The sequence below is a fragment of the Alligator mississippiensis genome, chromosome 8 (genome assembly GCF_030867095.1).
Source record: "Alligator mississippiensis isolate rAllMis1 chromosome 8, rAllMis1, whole genome shotgun sequence".
NCBI lineage: Eukaryota > Metazoa > Chordata > Crocodylia > Alligatoridae > Alligator > Alligator mississippiensis.
The window spans coordinates 28,904,543-28,922,506 of NC_081831.1; the positions used below are offsets into that span (position 1 = coordinate 28,904,543).

A 17,964-nucleotide genomic window follows, 5' to 3' on the forward strand; every position below is an offset into this window, starting at 1 on the left:
GGAACCCAGGCATCCGGGCTTCCTACACCAGTCCCCCAGCTCTGCCCCCGCCCCGCCGCGTCCTAGCGGCTCCGGCGTGGCTGCAGACGAAGTTGGGGGAGAGGCGTCACCCAGGTCCCGTGACGGAGCCTGACGTCACTGCAATCTGGCCTGCCCCCGCCTCCCCCCGCCTGGGCCGTGAAAACCCCCGCCGGGGGCGGGGTAGCCAGTCGCCGAGGCCGGTCGGAGCGGACGGACGGACGCAGCCAAGGAGCGAGCGGCGGACAGAGGGACAGCGCCTCCCCTCGGCCCGGCAGGACCCCCCGGCCCCAGCCACAGCTCCCCCACCCACTGCCAGAGACCCCCGCTAGGGCCCCCCGCCAGACCCGGGGCGCCCCGCCCCCCACACCCCCCATGCGGTTTTTTAGGCTGACCTTCAAGTGCTTTGTGGACGGGTTCTGAGACCCCCCTATCCTCCCAGACACCCCCAGGATCCCCCGGACTCCCTAGACACCCCCTGAACCCAGGACCCGCTAGAGCCCCCCCCTAGACGACACCAGAGACCTTCCTAGAGACCCCCTCCAGACCCCCCTACACCACCCCAGACCCAGGACTTTTCCCCTAAAGACTCCCCCAGGGACCCTCCCCCTGGAGACCCCCTGCAATCCCACCTAGAGACTGCTGGGCCCAGGACCCCCCAGAGATCCCCTAGGCACCCTCAGAGCCCCCCGCCCCAATCCCTGGGCACATAACTCCCTAGAGAGCCCCCCCAGAGATCACCAAAACCTCCCCTTGAGACCTCCCCCAGACACCCCCTTGGATCCCCTTTGGGGTCTCCCTGACCTTCCTCGTCCCCCTCTAGAGACTCTCCAGGAACGCAAAATCCTCCAGAGACCCTGCCCCCCCCCCGACCCAGGACCTCCTCAAGCAGCCCTGCTGCACCACCTCAAGACCACCCCCAAAGAGCCCCCCTGGACTTCTCTAGGCACCCCCAAGACCCTCAGATTCCCTGGGACCCCCCTGAACCCAAAACCCTCCCAGAGACTCCCCTAGGGACCCCCCAGCCCCTTAGAGGCCCCCCCTAAAGCTGTTCCCCAAACCCTCCCAATATTCCCAGCAGACCAGGGACCCCCCAGAGACTGCCCCCTCCCCTGAGTCCCCTCAGCCATGTGCCAGGAGGAGGGCACAGGGCTGGTGGCGGGGGACCCCCTGCGGCCGCCCGCATCTGCCCCAGCACTTCCCCCCTCCCCGGGGGCCACCACCACCCCACCACCACGGGAAACATGGGCGCGGCAGATGGACTTCATCATGTCATGTGTGGGTTTCGCCGTGGGGCTTGGCAACGTCTGGCGTTTCCCCTACCTCTGCTACCGCAACGGCGGCGGTAGGGCCCAGCTGGGGCACGCGTGAGCAGGGCACGGGGGGGACGTGTCAGGGGCACGGGAGGTGTGGGGGGGCCCTGGGACAGGAGTGGGGAGGTCATGTGAGTGGCCTAGGGACATGGGTGGGGAGTGCAGTGACAAGCGCAATGGCTGGGGAGGTCATGTGGGGGGGGGGGCTAGGGACATGGGTGCCTGGTAGGAGGTCACATGGGGGGTCTGGGGGCACAGGTCAGGGTGTAGGGACATCTGTACAGGGTGGGGAGGTTATGTGGGGGGTCTGGAGATGGGCGTGGGGGTGAGAGAGTCCCGTGAAGGGGTCCAGGGACAGAGGTGGAAGGTGCTAAGACACATGTTGGGGGCAGGGAGGCCATGTGGGGGGACAGAAATACGGGTGGGGGGGATCAGAGCATCATGAGGGGGTCCAAGGATGTGCGTGGGGGGTGGCAGGTCATTTGAGGGATCCAGGGACACGGGGGGAGGTCATGTGGGGGACTAGGGACATGCGTGGGAGCCAAGGCAATCACGTGGGGGTGCAGGGACACGCGTGGAGGCGGGGCCAGAGCAGGCGCTGTCCAATCTGGGGGTGCTGGAGTCCCCTGCGGGGGACGGGCAGGCCTGGGGGTACTCTGGAGGTATAGAGGGGAGCTGTTCACTCCCCACTCCTGCCCAGCCCCCCTCTCCCCCCCCTCCGCCTGTTTCCATCTGTCTGTCTGTCCAACCCCCCTGCCCCCACTTCCCATGTGTCCTTGTCTATCAGCCTGTCAACACCCGCACCCCACCCACAGCCTCACAGTGCCCTTCACTCCCCACCCGCAGCCCCCTCCTTTAGCCCCATGATGCCCCTCACTCCTAACCCGCAGCCCCCCACCTCCCCTCTGTCATTGCTTTAGGAACCCTCTGCACATGCATGTGCATACACATGCACACTCTTTAACATACATGTGTGGGGCATGCAAAACTCATAGGTGTCCCCTTCCCCCCAGTGTTAATTTCCCACCCCCCAACATGGAGGGGGGAGGGGGATTATGAAATGAGCTATGGGGGGCACTGTGGGGAGGGGCAGGGAGAGCCCAGGATATAAATAAATTTCCTCCTCACACACACACACACACACACACACACACACACACCCATCACATGCTAGCACCACCAGGAGTGGGAATTAGGGACACCATGGTTCTATGGGGGTGGTGGGGGGTGGGACTGCAGGTGAGGCGTGAGGGGCACCCTGAGGTTTGAGGAGGGCTGTGGATTGGGAGTGAGGGACACTGCAGGGTGAAGGTGGGGGCTGCAGTTTGGGAGTGAGAGAAAGAACAGTGGAGCTATTCCTGACTCCTCCCCCCTCCGCTCCCCATGCCTTCCTAGGAGTGTTTCTCATCCCCTACCTGTTGATGGCTGTGCTTGGGGGGGTCCCCATCTTCTTCCTTGAGATCTCGCTGGGGCAGTTCATGAAGGCCGGGAGCCTCTCAGCCTGGAACATTGCCCCCCTCTTCAAAGGTCAGTGACCTCCCAGGGCCCCCTGATATCCCCCTGTTGTCCCCCCCCCCAGAATCGGGCCTGGATTGTGTCTCCAACTTCTCCCTTTTCCCCCTAAGAATGAGGCCAGAGTCAGGCCCAAATCAGGGCCCCTGGGGAGGGGAAAGACCTGCCCATTCCTTCCAGAATTGGGCCTGAATCAGGGCTCTCAGGGGGACAAGACCCTCCCTAGGATCAGGCCTGGATTGGAATCCTTGCCTCTTCCCCACCATAGGGCCAGAATCAGGCTTGCATTGGGTCCCCTTAGGCAAGAGAAACCCCACCCCCACCCAGGGTCAGACCTAGATTAGGTGCCCCTGACACCCAGCTCCTGATCTCTGACCCCCTGGCAGGGCTGGGACTGGCGTCGCTGCTGATTGTGTTCTACTGCAACACCTACTACGTGCTGGTGCTGTCCTGGGCCCTCTTCTACTTGGGCAGCGCTGTGGCTGGGGCAGTGGCAAGCGGTGGAGACCTGCCCTGGGCCACTTGTGGCCACTCCTGGAACAGCCCTGCCTGCCATGATGGGCCCCTTGGCAACAGCTCTCACAGCAACAGCTCCCAGAGCGATGCTCCCTTCCGCTCCCCCGTACTCGAGTTCTGGGAGTGAGTGTGACCCCTGACCCCTGCATGAACCCCTACATGATCCCCACTCCCACCATCATGAGTTCATGCCCCTTGGTGGGGTGGGTTGTGCCCCCTCATGAGGTCATGGTCCTGGTGCTATGATCGCCCTTGTTCTCTCTTGTGCTCCTCAATCCATCTCATGCCTCCCAATGACACTCATGCCCTCACATCTCTTGTGTATTCACTCCCTGTGCACTCATGCCCCTAATGCCCCTTATGAGCTCACACTCATGCCCTTCGTGACCCCTTATGCTCCCTTGTGAGCTCATGCCCCCTTGTGCTCCCTTGTGCCCCCAGGCACTGACCCCCATGTCCCCTCAAGAGCTCATGCTCCTCCTAATGCCTCCCTGTGTGCAGGAACCGGGTGCTGGGGCTCTCAGGGGGACTGGAGGAACCAGGGCAGCTGCGTGGGGACCTTGTGCTCTGTCTTGTGGTTTGCTGGGCCCTTGTCTACTTCTGCGTCTGGAAGGGCATCCGCTCCGCTGGCAAGGTGGGGAGCTGGGGCTCTGGAGGTATCTCTGGGGGGTGTGGAGGAGTTGGGGGCTCTGAGGGTTCCTGGAGGGGATGTGGGGGGTCTGCGGGGGCTTTGGGGCCGGCTAGGATGTCCCTGGAGGAGTCGGGAGCCTGGGGGGGATCTAGGGGTGTTGGAGGGTTAGGGTGGGCTGCAGGGGATTATGGGAGGGCCTGGTGGGGCTGGAGGAATTGGAGGGGTCTGGGAGGTCCTGGAGAAGGTTTTGTGGGGGGTGGGCATTGTGGCCTTGAGGGGGCTGAAGGAGAGGTAGGGAGCTCGTGGGTTTTGGCAGGGCTGGGGATATGGAGGTGGGGTCTTTAGAATCTCTAGAGGTCTATGGAGCTGTGGGCAGCTCCTGAGGTTTGCCTCTGATGCCTGGCTCTTGCCCTTAGCAGGTGGTGTATGTGACAGCGCTGCTACCCTATGTGGTGCTGCTGGCACTGTTGGTACGCGGGGCCATGCTGCCTGGTGCTGCCACTGGTGTCCGCTTCTACCTGCAGCCAGACTGGGCCCAGCTCGCCCGCCCCCAGGTGCCACCTGTGTGCCTGGCTCCCCTGTGATGGAAGGGGGTCCTGGACTCCTGGGTTCTCTATGGAGGGGGCGGGTCCCAGACACTGGAGTTCCATGCATGGTTGGGGGGTCCCAGACTGCTGGGTTCTCTACTGGGAGGGGGCCCACATACCTGGGTTCTCTACTGGTGGGGGTTGGGGGCCATATGCCTGGGTTCCCTGTGGCGGGAGGCAGTTGATCCCAGGTGTCTCATCCCTCACCCTCGCCCCCAGGTGTGGATTGATGCGGGGACACAGATCTTCTTCTCCTACGCCATTGGGCTTGGTGCGCTGACAGCTCTGGGCAGCTACAACCGCTTCCACAATGACTGCTACCGGTGAGACCCCAGCAGAACCCCCACAGACACCTTTGATGCCCCCACAAGCACCCAGGACCCCTAAGGACTCCTCCTAGGACCCCCCAAATTTCTGGGGAACCCTGCATGCACTTTGTAGAGTCTCCAGACCCTCAGGGGACCCTTCCATATCCTTAGGGGCTCCCCAAACCCTACCATCCCCAGCAGAGACACCCCCTTTGCCCCATAAGCCTGCTGCCCCTCAGTCCCCTATACCACCCCAGGACCCCAACATCCTCCAAGGACCCCCAGAACCCCCCCCCCCCAAGGCCTCCATACTTTTGGAAGTTCCACGGAGCCCCCAAGGAGCCCTAGGGCCCTGTTCTACTCTGGAATTCCTCTCCAAGACCCCTCTATACCAGGTGACACCCCCAGCCCCCTTACACTGCTCAGAGACCCCCCAGACTCTCCCAAGGACTCCCTAGACCCCCCCCTGTACCTGTGAGAATCCCCAGAGCTCCCCATACCCTCCAGGGAGCCCCAAGACTCCTCTTATACCCCCGGGGATCCTTCCAAGACCCCCATATGCTTGGTGACCTCCCCCCAGACCCCTAAACCCCTGCAAAGATCCTCTCACCCCTCCTCCAAACCCCAGCAGATCCCCCTAAGCCCCCCACATCCCCAAGGGTTTCCCGGTCCCCCATACTCCCAGAGATGCCCCCAGACCCCTCTGCCCTTGTCCCCAACACCCTAGGGTGCCATGGGGGGATTAGAGGGGGGCCTGACCCCTGTGACACCACTGTGTCATCCATGACCTCCCTGCAACCCTATGACCCCACAGGGACTCGCTGCTCCTGGCTGTCATCAACAGTGGCACCAGCTTCTTTGCTGGCTTTGTTGTCTTCTGTGTCCTTGGCTTCATGGCTCATGAGCAGGGCACCGATGTGGGCGCTGTTGCCGACTCAGGTGAGCCTGCCCCGCCCTTCCCTCCTCCCCCTCCCTCGCCCCCCAACCTGCATTCCCTGACCCTGGAGGCCTGGGGTCCCTGACCTCCAGTGACCCTGGAGGCTTGTGCTTCCACCCCCAGATGCCAGAGTTCCTTCCCTGCTCCCCTAGGCACCTGGGTTCCCTATGCATGCCTGAGTGTCCGTTTCCCCACCAGCCCCGCCCCGCCCAAGATGCCTGGGTTTCCTACTGCCCAGATGCCTGCATTCCTGCCTCTTTAGGCACCTGGATTCTCTGCCCCCAGTCACCCAGGTTCCTGTTCTGCTCCAGACACCTGGGTCTTATCTCTAAATGGGTCTTGGTGGGTTGGAGCCAGGAGGTCTTGTTGGGTTGGGAGCCCAGATGCCTGAGTTCTCTCCCTGCCCTGGGCCTCAGACACCTGGGTCCTAGCTGCTCCCTCCTCTCCCTGCACCACAGGCCCTGGCCTGGCCTTCATTGCCTACCCACGGGCTGTGGCGCTGATGCCAGTGGCACCACTCTGGGCTGCGCTGTTCTTCATCATGCTGCTCATGCTGGGCCTGGACAGTCAGGTGTGCCTGGATGTCTGGGTTCCCTGTTGGGCGGGGAGGGGACGGGGATGGGGACAGGGGGAAGCAGGCACCTGGGTTTCCTGGAGTGGGGATTGGGTGCCTGGACACCTGGGTACCTTGGGGGGCTGGGGCCTGGACACCCAGGTTCCCTGCACTGGGGGTTGGCTGCTTGGACATCTGGGTTCACTAGGGTGAGTACCCAGATGCCTGGGTTCCCTGGATTGGGGACACTGGGACACCTGAGTTCCCTAGGGTGGAGGCCCAGATATCTGGGTTCCCAAGAAGTAGGGGCTTGAGTGCCTGGGGTCCTCTGTGTTCAAACCCCGCTCCCCCCCACCTCATGCCTACAGTTTGTGGGTGTCGAGGGCTTTGTGACTGGCATTCTGGATGTGGTACCACCAGCCTATCAGTTCCGGTTCCAGCGCGAGGTCATGGTTCTGCTATGCTGTCTTGTTTGCTTCTGCATTGACCTCTCCATGGTCACTGAGGTGGGGTTGTGGGTCAGGGGCATCAATATGGGGTGGGATGGGGGGCTGTGGGTTGAGAGTGAGGGGCACCATAGGGCTACATGAGGGGACCCATGGATTGGGAGTGAGGGGTACCACAGGGTCTGGAGGGGCTGCAGGTCAGGAGTGAGGGGCATGGTGTGCTCACCTGCCCCACCCCTGCCCAGGGCGGCATGTACGTCTTCCAGCTCTTTGACTACTACTCAGCCAGTGGGACCACGCTCCTGTGGCAGGCCTTCTGGGAAAGCGTCATCATTGCCTGGGTCTATGGTGAGTCCCCATGGGGGACGGAGGGGCTGCGAGTCAGCCGTGAGGGGCACCATTTTTGGGATGGGGGGCTTTGGGTTAGGAATGATGGACACTGGATGGGAGCGAGGGGCACTGGGTTGATGAGAGAGGCTGCTGGTTAGGAGTGAGGAGTACCACGAGGTTTTTGAGCCACCCACTACCATGGCCTTCCTCTTCTGGAACAGGCGCTGACCGGTTCCTGGATGACGTGTCCTGCATGATTGGCTACCGTCCTAGCCGCTGGATGAAGTGGTGCTGGATGGTGCTGACGCCCCTTGTCTGCCTGGTACCACTCAAATGCTGGGGTTCTCTGTGGAGGGTGGCAGCTAGGAGGTGGGAGCAGGGAGCCTGGGTTGTCTGGGGGGAGGGGGAGAGGCCTGTGGGCGAGAGCCTGGATGCCAGGGTTCTTTATGGATGCTGAGGGGGGTTGTGGAATGCCAGGGAGAACCCAGGTGTCGAAGAGCAGCATTGGAGGGGAGCCAGGGCCCTGCTCTAGGAGCCCAGATGGAGGAATCCAGATGCCTGGGTTCACTGCCCACCCCTCCTCCCCTCCAGGGCATCTTCCTGTTCCATGCAGCATCTTACCGGCCACTGACCTACGGTGGGCGCCACACCTACGTCTACCCCTGGTGGGCCGAGGCTGTGGGTTGGGGCCTGACCCTCTCATCTGTGCTCTGCCTGCCAAGTGCTGCCCTTGCCCAGCTGCTGCTCCAGCCCGGGCCCCTGCCCCAGGTTAGCCCTGCTGGGCCAGGGGGATGGTTGGAGGGCTTGGTTCTTTGGGCAGGGAGTGAGGACCAGGGATGAGAGCCCAGACACCTGGACTCTCTGGGGGGCAGTGGAGGCTAGGTGCCTAGATGCCTGGGTTCTCATCATAGAGCGGGGTGCTGGTAGGGATGGAGGGGTACTGTGTGTGTGGGAGGAACCTGGACACCTGAGTTCTCCAGGCAGGGAGTAGGGGCTGGGGGGCGAGAATAGTGGGGGCTGGAAGCCCAGACACCTGGGTTCTTACCATGGACAGGGCTGTGGGTCAGGAATGAGGGGCACCATAGAGCTATAGGAGGGGCTGTGGGTCAGGAGTGAGAAGCAGTGTGGGTGGGAGGATGGGAGCCCGGATGCCTGGGTGGAGGGGAGTTGGGGGTGGGACCAAGGTCGGGGTTTGTGCCTGGATCCATGGGTCCCATTAACCCTTTCTCTCCTCCTTCCCTGACCAGCGCTGGCGCCGCCTGACTCAGCCTGTGTTTGGGCTCCATCACCTGGAGTACAAGGTGCGGGGGGCCAGTGGGGGCCCAAGCCCTGTTGAAGATGGCAACACCAAGGCTGTTATCCTGGAGAGCATCATGTGACCTCTGACTGCCTGCTCCCCACCTCTCCTCCCCCCACCAGCAAAGTGTGGGCATCTTCCCCGCCCCCCCCTCCCCCCATTCAGTGCCATGTCTATAGCTCAGATGCCATGGAGCAGAGCAGGGCCTGGACAGCTAGGTTTCCTCCCCAGTCTGGGATCCTAGACACTTGGGACTTCCTGACCCACCATTCAGGCTGGGAGCAGGGGGAGTGATAGGGGCAGAACTTGGATGCCTGGGTTCCTTCCACAAGCTGACATTGGGCCTTGGAGCTCAGATACCTGGGTTCCCTCCCCAGCCTGGGTTCTGCCCCCAGTTTGAGACTGGGCTTGGGAGCCTGGATACCTAGGTTCTCTGCAGGAAAAAAGCCATGAGGAAGATGCTAGATTTTTGTTTTGTAAGGAGAAAGAGCAATTAATTACTTAAATGAGCCAATTCTATTATAATGGGTTTTTTTCAAAAATAGAATGAAAAGGGAACTTATTTTTAAAATTCAAATCTTTGTTATTGGGGTGAGGTGTGGTGGTGGGACACTTGGGTTCTCTTTGGGCTCTGGCAGAAGAGCAGATGAGAGCAGGGGACCCAGATGCCTGGGTTCTTTTTTTTGCTTGAGGCCGGGGGAGGGTGGGGGGGAGGGGGGTGGCGGGGCGGCAGGCATGGACACCTGCATTCACTCCTGGCTTTGGGAGGGGAAGAGTTTGAGACAAGAGGAATGCAGAGACCTAGGTTCTCCCCCCGCTTGACTGCAGGGGGCAGGGGTTGGCTCTGGAAGGCCCCCAGTTGGCCACATAGAACAACCTGGGATGTGGCTGGCTCCACATCCCATTCCCAGCCCAGCACTTGCCAGGAGCCAGGTACGCAGATGGCAAGGAACCCAGGCATTTGGGCAAAAGGTGTGAGGGGACAGGGAGGGGAAGGGTGACAAGGGTGAGGGGGGGCACCCTTAGGCACCTCCATCAGCTGATTCTTGTTAGGTTTTTTTAATTGCTTAATGAAGGGGAAGAGACCCCCCCTGTTAATTAGCTCAATGATATGTAAATATATGCATCTCTGCTGCTTGGAAGCAACTCCTTAAAACTAATTAATTTGTTAAAGGGGGTGAAGGGGCAAATAAAGAGGGGGGCACATTTGTCCAGGCTCACTGAAGAACCCAGCTCATTGCTGCCTGTGTAATCATGACAGGAGGGTGGGGAGGGAACCCATGGAAGCATGGTCCTTCGCAATTGCACTGCTTCCTGCCACTCCAACGGCGACTCCCCCCTCCCCCCACCTACTCCTGGGGGGGCATTAAATACCCAGCCAAAGGCCCTGCTGATGGGCAAGTTACCCTTTGGGGTCAGATTGGGGGCAAGTAACCCCCAGAGTCAAAATCCACCCAACTATCCTCCATGGGGGCAAATACCCACACCAACACCCCCCTGGGGCAAATACCCCCATCTCTACATAAAGCAATAAACCCCCATTTCTACATAAAGCAATAAACGCTGATGAGTGTCTAAGCTGCTCCAGGTCTGTGCATATGTTTTAAGGGGCAGGTCGTGGGCCTAGATGCCCCAGTGCTCATCCTGGCTGGGAGATATGCATCTGAGTCCCCAGCATAGCTCAGGCCCTGATTTCCCTACCAGGGCAAAGGGAACTTGAGCATCCTGGGAGAAGATGAAGGGGGCGGGGGAGCAGGGCCAAGTCAGAGCCATGGGATGCAACCATGTGAGGGGCACTAGGGATCTGTCCCAGTGGGAGAGGGAGGGGAGATTCCAGGCCATGACTAGCTAAGATGAGAAATGGACTTGGGTTTCTAGGCTCTCAGCTCTGCCCCTCCTCCAGAATAAGGGAGGGAACCCAGATGGCTGAGGTTCCCTGAGTCACAGTCCTCACCCAATAGCAAGAAAATAACCCAGGCATTGAAGCTGGGCCTAGCCAGGGAGTCGCACTCCACCCCACAGAGAACTTAAGTGTCCAGGCTCCCAGCCCCCTCCCCCCTAAGAAAACCCAGGCAACTACCCTCCCCCTGCACACAGAGTCCAGTTAGCACCTGGTTCCCATGTCCTTTATTGAAGCCAAAAGCACTGATGCTGTTAAAAAAAAAAAAAAAAAAAAAAATCCCAGGGGGGGAGGACACAAGCCCACAGGGGAGAAGGGGAAACCAGGCTCCCCCAACTCCTGTACAGAGCAGCTCTCCCCCCACAAACTAAGAAGGGGGAGGGGCAAGGCTGTGATAGATGGAGCTCCCCAGGACCCAGAGGGGGGTGGTGATGACATGGAGAAGGCAGGGTGTGCAGCAGGCCCACACACAGCAGCAAGGGAAGTGCTCACTCTTCCTTCTTGTCCTTGGGTCCAGAGTGCTCGGCCTGGGGTGGGGCGGGCAGATAGAGGAAGATCAGGAGGGAGGATGTCTCTCACACCCGTCATACAGCCTGCCCATTATTCTCACTTGCCAACATGCAGCTTGTATCAGCCCACACTTGTTCCACTGCTCCCTCCCCCACCCCAGCCTGCCTGGTGCTGCCCCACCCCTGGGTGGCTCCAGGCGGGGACAGGGTCCAGGAGTCTAGCCAGGCACCACGCCAGCCCCCTCCCATCCCACACACGTAGCTTGGGCACAGGACCCCAGAGAGGTGATAGGGAAGAGGGGGAGAGAGAACCAGCAGGGTCCCTCATTCCTGGCATGCAGCCCCCCATGGCCCCACAATGTTCCTCAGCCCCCCAATTTCCCTGTGGTGCTCCACAGGCCTCCAGCCCCCTCCCCTCCCCCCAGGCCCAGCTCCAGCTTAGGGCTCAGGTGACAGCTCAGGTTCCCACCCAAGTACTATAAATAACCCTGGGCACAGAGCCTGGGGAGGAGGGGGACTGCGGGTTAGGAAGGGCAGGGCCTGGAGGGGGCAGGCCTCCACCCAACTCCACTCCCTTGGCTCTCAGGCACTCCAGGACCAACAGGGCTGCTCTACCACACCCCTCTTCGCCTGGCCATGCCTTGCCCCTCCCCTTGGCCTTGACCCTCACCTGCAGCTTGGCATGCTCCTCCAGCAGCCGGTCATACTCCTTGGTCAGCCCCTCAGCCTGGCACCGCATGGCCTGGACCTCGTTCTCTGCCTTCTCCAGGGCTGGAGACAGGGCAGAGGGAAGACCCTATTAGCCAGGAACAGGGGGGCTCCACCAGATCCCTGGAGGAGCTGGGAGAGCCCCTTGCCCTGGCCTCAGACTTGCAGGGCAGCCCAGATGATTGGGGGGGGGGGGGGGGGTAGGAATGGAAATGTAGCTGGCTCTGAGATGGGAGACAAGGGCTGGGTATAACAAGGACACTGCCACATGGCAGGCTCTGCAGTAGGACACAAGAAGTTCTATGGGAGACCCAAGATGCAGTTGGGCTCTGGGGTGGGTGCTAGGGCTCTGCATGCTAGGGTACATGTGAAACCCACAAAGGCTGGTTCTATGGAGCTGCTGACATGCAGCGGGCTCTGGGGTGCGTGCCAGGGCTATGTATAACTGGAGCTAAGCTGCAGCTGACTCTGGGGTGCGCAGGCCCCACAGAACAGACTCACTGCGTTTGCTGGTTGCCAGCTCATCCTTGAGCTTCTGCACTTTGACCTTGAGAGTCTCATTCTCCTCCTGGGCCCCCACATCCTTGGGGGGCAGCTCAGCTACATCCACGCCGGCCAGCTTCAGCTGCTGTGGGTAGTTGCCAAGGGGGTGAGAACCCAGCCATCTGGGTCCCACAGCCCCCACCCAGAGCTGGAAAGAGCCCAGGCATCCTGGCTCCCATCCCCCTCCTCCCCGAGCTAGAGAAAACCCAGGTGTCCAACCCCCTCTGGTGGTAGCCTGAAACAGCACAGTCTTGTCCCATCTCCAGCCCCATCCACCTTCTTGAGACAGTCATTGTCCTCCATGTAGCGCTTGGCTGCTTCGCTGGCCCCTTCCGCCTGTTTCCTGAAGGCCTCATTGGAGGCCTGGAGTGAGGCCTGCTGGGACAGCAGTGTCACCAAGCGCCGCAGTAGGCTGCAGAGAGACAAGGGTTAATGGGGGCTGGGTGGAGATGTTGGGGATAGCTGACTTTGAGGTGGGGCAGGAACTAAGTATAACAGGGACCTCAGGATGCAGCTGGCTCTGGGGTGACACATTAAGGCCGTCTCTAAAGCAGGTGTGGGGAATTATTTTGGCTGGAGGGCTGCTTAGAGTTTTGGTGAGCTGTGGAGGGCTGCAAGGGTAGCCCCGCCCCTTGACATATGCCCTACCTCCTGGTTGCCACTTGGGACTGGAAGTCTCAGTCCTAACCTCTAATCTTTGCCACCAGAAGTCCCTCCCCTTGCCCTGGAAGTATTCTTCTTTTTTTTTGGGGGGGGGGGGGAGGGATTGCATACTAACAAACAAACAAACAAACAAACAAACAAACAAACTACTATAACTTATTTTATTTAAAAATATTTTTGTCTTGATTTATGTGAGTTTGCATAGTGTCTCTAGGGCCAATGGCATAATAGCCCAAAATACCACCCCCACACATAACACACAAAAGTAAGACCATAAGGGGAAGGTATGTGGAAGTATGCAGTTGTGGTGGGTGTGTGTGGGGGAGGTTGCAGGTGCGTGTGCAGGTATGGTGAGGGGTGAGAGTGCGTATGGGGGCTGTGGGCGGGTATGTGGTTGGGGTGCAGGGTGTGTGCAAATGCATGAGGTGAGCTGGGGGGTTATGGTGGGGGTGGGAATGTATGTGCATGCATGTGTGCTGGTGGGGTGGCCCTCAGAGTCCCCAGAGTGCAAGGCCCTGGATCTGCAGGGGATGGCAGAGAGTCAGGCCAGCCTTGCCCAGCTCCATAGTGCACAGCTCCCCATGATCTCACCCCAGTCTCAGGCTGAGGTGGCAGCAGCATGTGAGGCCAGCCCCACTCGGCCCCATAACCCTTGCCAGGGTGCAGCAGAGGGTGAATCCAGCGCACAGGCTGGATTTTGTCCATGCCTGCTCTAAGGGGGTGCCAAGGTGCAGCTGGCTCTGGGGTGGACACCAAGGACTAGGTATAACGTAGAGCACTGGAGCTGAATAAAACTGACTCCAGGATGTGGCTGGCTCTGGGGTGGGACACAGTAAGGCTGGTTCTATGGGGATGCCAAGATGTTGCTAGGTCTGCAGAGGGGAAGGGCTGGGTATAACAGGAACACTATGATGCAACTGGCTCTGGGGCAGAACCCTTTAAAGCTAGTTCTTTGTGGATACTGAAAATGTGACTAGCTCTGGGGTGGGTTCCCTTGGACCCTGCATGACCAGAAGCTGTCCCACAGCCCTACCAGGTGCCAGAACAATCAGCCAGTGTTGGGCTGGGTTCAGAGACCAGCAGGGGATTGGAGCCGGGCGTGCGGCCATGAGACACGGCCCAGCAAGAATCATAGAAAGTTAGGGTTGGAAGGGACCTCAGGAGGTCATCAAGTCCAAACCCCTGCTCAAAGCAGGACCATCTTCAACTAGATCATCCCAGCCAAAGCTTTGTCTAGCTGAGTTTTGAAAACCTTCAAGGCTGGCACTTCCACCACCTCTCTGGGTAACCTGTTCCAGTGTTTTACTACCCTCCTGGTGAGAAAATTCTTCCCAATATCCAACCTAAACTTCCCTGGCTGGAACTGGAGACCATTGCTCATTGTTCTGTCATCTGCCATCACTGAGAACAGTCTAGCTCCATCCTCTTTCAGACCCCCCCTTCAGGTAGTTGAAGGCTGCTATTAAATCTTCCCTCAGTCTTCTCTTCACTAAACTAAGTAAGCACAGTTCCCCGAGTCTTTCCTAAGTCCTGTCTCCCAACCCCCTCACCATTTTTGTAGCCCTCCACTGGACTCTTTCATAGTTTCACAGTTGTTAGGTGCTGGAAGGGACCTTATGAATCATTGGGTTCAGCCCCCCCCCCCCACATGCACTTGGGCAGGAAAGACTGCTGGGATCAGATGACCCCAGCAAGATGGGCACTAAGTCCCTTTTTGAAGATTGCCAGGGTGTCTGTACCACCTCTGGGGGTAGCCTGTTCCAAACCCTCGGCACTCGACTTAAAGAAGTTTTTCTTTACGTCCAGTCTGAAGTGATCCTCAATCAGTTTGTGCCCATTATTTCTTGTCCTTCCTGGGAGGCCTTGGTGAACAGATGCTCCCCTAGGCCCTGATGTACACCCCTTATATATGTACAGGCTGTCCCAAATCCTTTCAGCCTGGAGAAGAACACTCCCAAGTCTTTCAGCCTCTCCTCATATGACCCTATCTCTAGGCCTCTAATCATGTGCATGGCCTTCCTTTGGACTCTCTCAAGCTCCTCCACATAATTCCTGAAGTGTAGCACCCAGAATTGGATGCAGTACTCCAGCTGTGGTCTCACCAAGGCCAAGCAGAGCTAACCAAGGCAGAGTAGAACAAATCTGCCCACATCCTTTCTGTAGTGGGGGGCCCAGACTGAACACAGTACTCCAGATGTGGCCTCACCAGTTCTGAATAGAGGGGAATAATCCCTTCCCTTGATCTGCTGGCAACACTCCTACCAATGCAGCCCAGTATGCTGTTAGCCTTCTTGGCAACAAGGGTGCACTGCTGCCTCATATTCAGCTTACTGTCCACTATAACTCCCAGGCCCTTTCCTGCAAAGCTGTTGCCCAGCTAGTCAGCCCTCAACCTGTAGTGGTGCATGGGATTCCTCCATCCTAAATGCAGGACTTTGCACTTGTCATTGCTGAACTTCAAGAAGCTGAGGAGCTGCTGCCACTGCCCACCCTAGAGCCAGCCACAGCCTTGGGTGGTGCCAAGGTCAGTCTTGAAATATACCCCCACCGAGCCCCTCACTTCCAACCCCCAGCCCCCAGCAGTGCCCCTCATTCCCCACCCCACCACCACACTGGAGGCACTCACAAAGAGAGCAGCAGAGCAAAGCCAGCCAGATAAAGGTTGCGCTGGGCACGGAAGAGCTTCATGTGCACGTGCTCTAGTGCTCCTGGGCTGTGCTGGAGAGAGACCTTCTCGGGCACCTCGTCATACTTGCGGATCTCCCGCACTGCATCTGGGGGGGTGGGGGTGAGGGGGCGGGTAAGGGGTTACCCCCCAGGGTGCATGCAAGGGATTAACCCCTCCAGAACTCCCAGACCCCCCTTGAATGCCCCACCAGGTGCCCCACCATGGGGAGATTCCAGGCCATTGGCCCTCAAAAAGGGTTAAGTTGCAGCCAAGGGCAGGGTTTGAAGGCAGGAGAAACCAGGCTCTGCCCTGCATGGGAGGGGGCAGGGCTAAGGTACCCCCTAAAACAGTGGTTCTCAACCTTTTCGGACTCAAGCCCCCTCCCCCAACTCCTGACCTGCACTTCCCAGCCCTGCCGGTGACCCTCACTCCCCAGCCCACAGCCCTCCACCCCTGCCTGTGCCTTTTACTCCCGACTTGTAGCACCTCACCCCCTGGTGGGAAGGTCCCCTGCTCTAGCCCAGCCCAGAGACTTAGGCCAGGAGAACACAATCCCAGCTCCGACATCCAACCCCTACTTCCTGCCTAGACCCAGACCTCTGGGACCCCACTGGTAGAAGACTACTAATAACTGCATGCTAACCCTACAAAAAGCACATCTCCCATGACCTCACAGCCCCTCCCACCCCCCCATGTGACCTCACAGGACCACTTACCAATTAGAAGCAGAATGAGGATTACAATGAGAACTACGAAGAAGGTGTTCCCATAGGTCACCACGGCCCTCACTAAGCGGGACCTGAAGATTTTCTGCCACCTAGGGGGAAGAGAAGGAGGGGACTCAGGCCCAGATGCCTGGGTTCTCCAGAGCTAGAAGAGCAGCAGTGTGCCTCTGGATCACCCCACCCCTGCTCCAACCCATGGACCCCTCTGAGAACCCAGATATTTGGGCTTCCAACCCCTCCTGATCCTAGCTCCACTACCCAGCTAGGGAATGCAGCCCCACCCTGCTTTAAACCCCCCCCCCCCCCCCAACCCCAAGAGAACCCAGATGTTCAGGCTCCCAGTCCCATTGCCCAGGCCCACTACCTGCATCCAGGGAACCCAGGTGTCTGGGTTCTTACCCCTAGGCTTCTTTCCCCACACAGAGAACCCCAGCTCCCAGCCCTGCCCCCCCCTGACCCATACCACCCCCAGAGAACCCAGGTGTGGGGGAGGGGGGGGGAATCTCACCTGGTTGCAGAGATGAAGGGAACACAGAGCAGCAGCACAGCAAAGACCTCAGCATAGAGGAAGGTGGCCACAGCAGTCCACTGCAGGCTCATGGCGGTGCTGGAAGGGGTTCTGGGGGGGCAGCACTAGCCCCCCATATTAGCCAGAAGGCCAGGGACACCCTCAGGCTCCCAGCCTCCCCCCCTCCTCTCTCCCTGCAGAGAACCCAGGAGTCTGGGTACAGAGTCTCCCTCAATCCTCCCAGGCAGAAATCAGACACCTGGGCTCCCACCATGGGTCCAGAATTTTTGTTGGGGGGGGGTGGGGGGAAGAGGGAAAAGAGTTGGGGTGCTAGCCCCAGCTTAAGGGAGGGGGGACTTGGAGGACTCAGGGTAGCCAGGCCCCACCATCCTGGGATGCTCCCCTGCCTCCCACCCAAGTCTTCTGATGTGGCAGGCCCATCCCTTCAATGCAGCACCTCCCCCCACAGCTCATTATCTAGCAGCCCCTGGACCAATACAACCCCACATGACAGGCCTCCCACTGCAACACCCCCTGCTTACTCACTATCTGGCAGCCCCTACCCCATACACCCCTCTGAATGGCTCACTGTTTATGACTCCCCCAAGACTTGGGGGCTGGCAGCCACCATTGCTGTAGTACCCACCCCCAGCTGTCCTAACAGCTCACTGCATGGCAGCCTCTGCCCCACTGGAAGTCCTGAATGGCTCATTTCAGAGCAGCCCCTAGATGGCTCATTATGCAGCAACTGCCTATGGCTCAGTATTGCAGCACCGTCATGGCTCAGGAGCTTTATCTCTGGCAACCCCTACCCCACCGCAACCCCTCAGAGCAGGGGCAGGCAATTATTTTGGGCAGAGGGCCACTTACTGTTTTGACAAGCCATCAAGGGCCACATGACAGGCAGCCAGGGGCAGACAAATATTAATTTTCTAAAATTTTTAGGGGCCACGTGGGCCAGATAGAACGGCCTCGCAGGCCGCATTTTGCCAGCCCCTGCCCCAGAGGCTCAACCAGTCAGCAGGCTCTCCCACGGTTGAGTGTGTGTGGCAGCCCCCAAAGCACCTGTCAAAGAGGCGGGACTCAGCCCCCTGCAAGCCCCCCCCCAGCCCGAGGCTTACTATGGGGCAGCCCCGAGGGCTCAGAACCCAGTAGCAGCAGACCCCTGCCCCACCCACCGCGCAACACCACTCACCCAGCAGGATCCCCAACAGCATCAACAACCTCCACACCGGGCCACGCCCCCCGCCCAGAAATAGGAAGTGGAGAGAAGCCCCACCCCCACCAGCCAC

At 59.6% G+C, this 17,964-nt stretch overlaps 2 protein-coding genes across 7 annotated transcripts; one reads left to right on the forward strand and one right to left on the reverse strand.

Annotated features, from left to right (window-relative positions):
- Positions 1-194: 194 nt before the first annotated feature.
- On the forward strand, positions 195-10,026 carry SLC6A8 (solute carrier family 6 member 8). 4 transcript variants are annotated; one of them, XM_006278196.4, is made up of 13 exons: positions 195-1,363; positions 2,727-2,858; positions 3,230-3,482; positions 3,861-3,993; positions 4,410-4,544; positions 4,797-4,900; positions 5,700-5,824; positions 6,281-6,393; positions 6,744-6,881; positions 7,067-7,169; positions 7,373-7,473; positions 7,743-7,919; positions 8,399-10,026. In XM_006278196.4, the coding sequence occupies exons 1-13, from the start codon at positions 1,147-1,149 to the stop codon at positions 8,528-8,530; spliced, it is 1,863 nt and encodes a 620-aa protein (XP_006278258.1). In that variant the 5' UTR covers positions 195-1,146; the 3' UTR covers positions 8,531-10,026. The 4 variants fall into 4 exon arrangements, with proteins under 4 accessions (XP_006278258.1, XP_006278259.2, XP_059589042.1 ...); XM_059733059.1 differs by having other exon boundaries at positions 1,211-1,296; XM_059733060.1 differs by having other exon boundaries at positions 1,311-1,385.
- A 532-nt stretch (positions 10,027-10,558) lies between these two features.
- BCAP31 (B cell receptor associated protein 31) lies at positions 10,559-17,960 on the reverse strand. 3 transcript variants are annotated; one of them, XM_059733097.1, is made up of 8 exons: positions 17,868-17,960; positions 16,673-16,783; positions 16,156-16,256; positions 15,398-15,545; positions 12,385-12,520; positions 12,067-12,190; positions 11,528-11,628; positions 10,559-10,875 (listed from the first exon to the last, which is right to left on the reverse strand). In XM_059733097.1, the coding sequence occupies exons 2-8, from the start codon at positions 16,762-16,764 to the stop codon at positions 10,837-10,839; spliced, it is 741 nt and encodes a 246-aa protein (XP_059589080.1). In that variant the 5' UTR covers positions 16,765-16,783; positions 17,868-17,960; the 3' UTR covers positions 10,559-10,836. The 3 variants fall into 3 exon arrangements, with proteins under 3 accessions (XP_059589080.1, XP_059589078.1, XP_059589079.1); XM_059733095.1 differs by having other exon boundaries at positions 12,067-12,193; XM_059733096.1 differs by having other exon boundaries at positions 12,067-12,193; positions 16,673-16,797.
- Positions 17,961-17,964: the final 4 nt, after the last annotated feature.

Coding starts and splice junctions, on each gene's coding strand:
- SLC6A8 (XM_006278196.4), top strand. CDS start 1,147: ATGTGCCAGGAGGAGGGCACAGGGCTGGTGGCGGGGGACCCCCTGCGG. Junction 2,859..3,229: donor CATTGCCCCCCTCTTCAAAG/GTCAGTGACCTC, acceptor ACCCCCTGGCAG/GGCTGGGACTGGCGTCGCTG. Junction 3,994..4,409: donor GCATCCGCTCCGCTGGCAAG/GTGGGGAGCTGG, acceptor TGCCCTTAGCAG/GTGGTGTATGTGACAGCGCT.
- BCAP31 (XM_059733095.1), bottom strand. CDS start 16,764: ATGAGCCTGCAGTGGACTGCTGTGGCCACCTTCCTCTATGCTGAGGTC. Junction 15,546..16,155: donor CCTCATTCTGCTTCTAATTG/GTAAGTGGTCCT, acceptor CCACCCCCCCAG/ATGCAGTGCGGGAGATCCGC. Junction 10,876..11,527: donor AGGAGCATGCCAAGCTGCAG/GTGAGGGTCAAG, acceptor GCCCCACCCCAG/GCCGAGCACTCTGGACCCAA.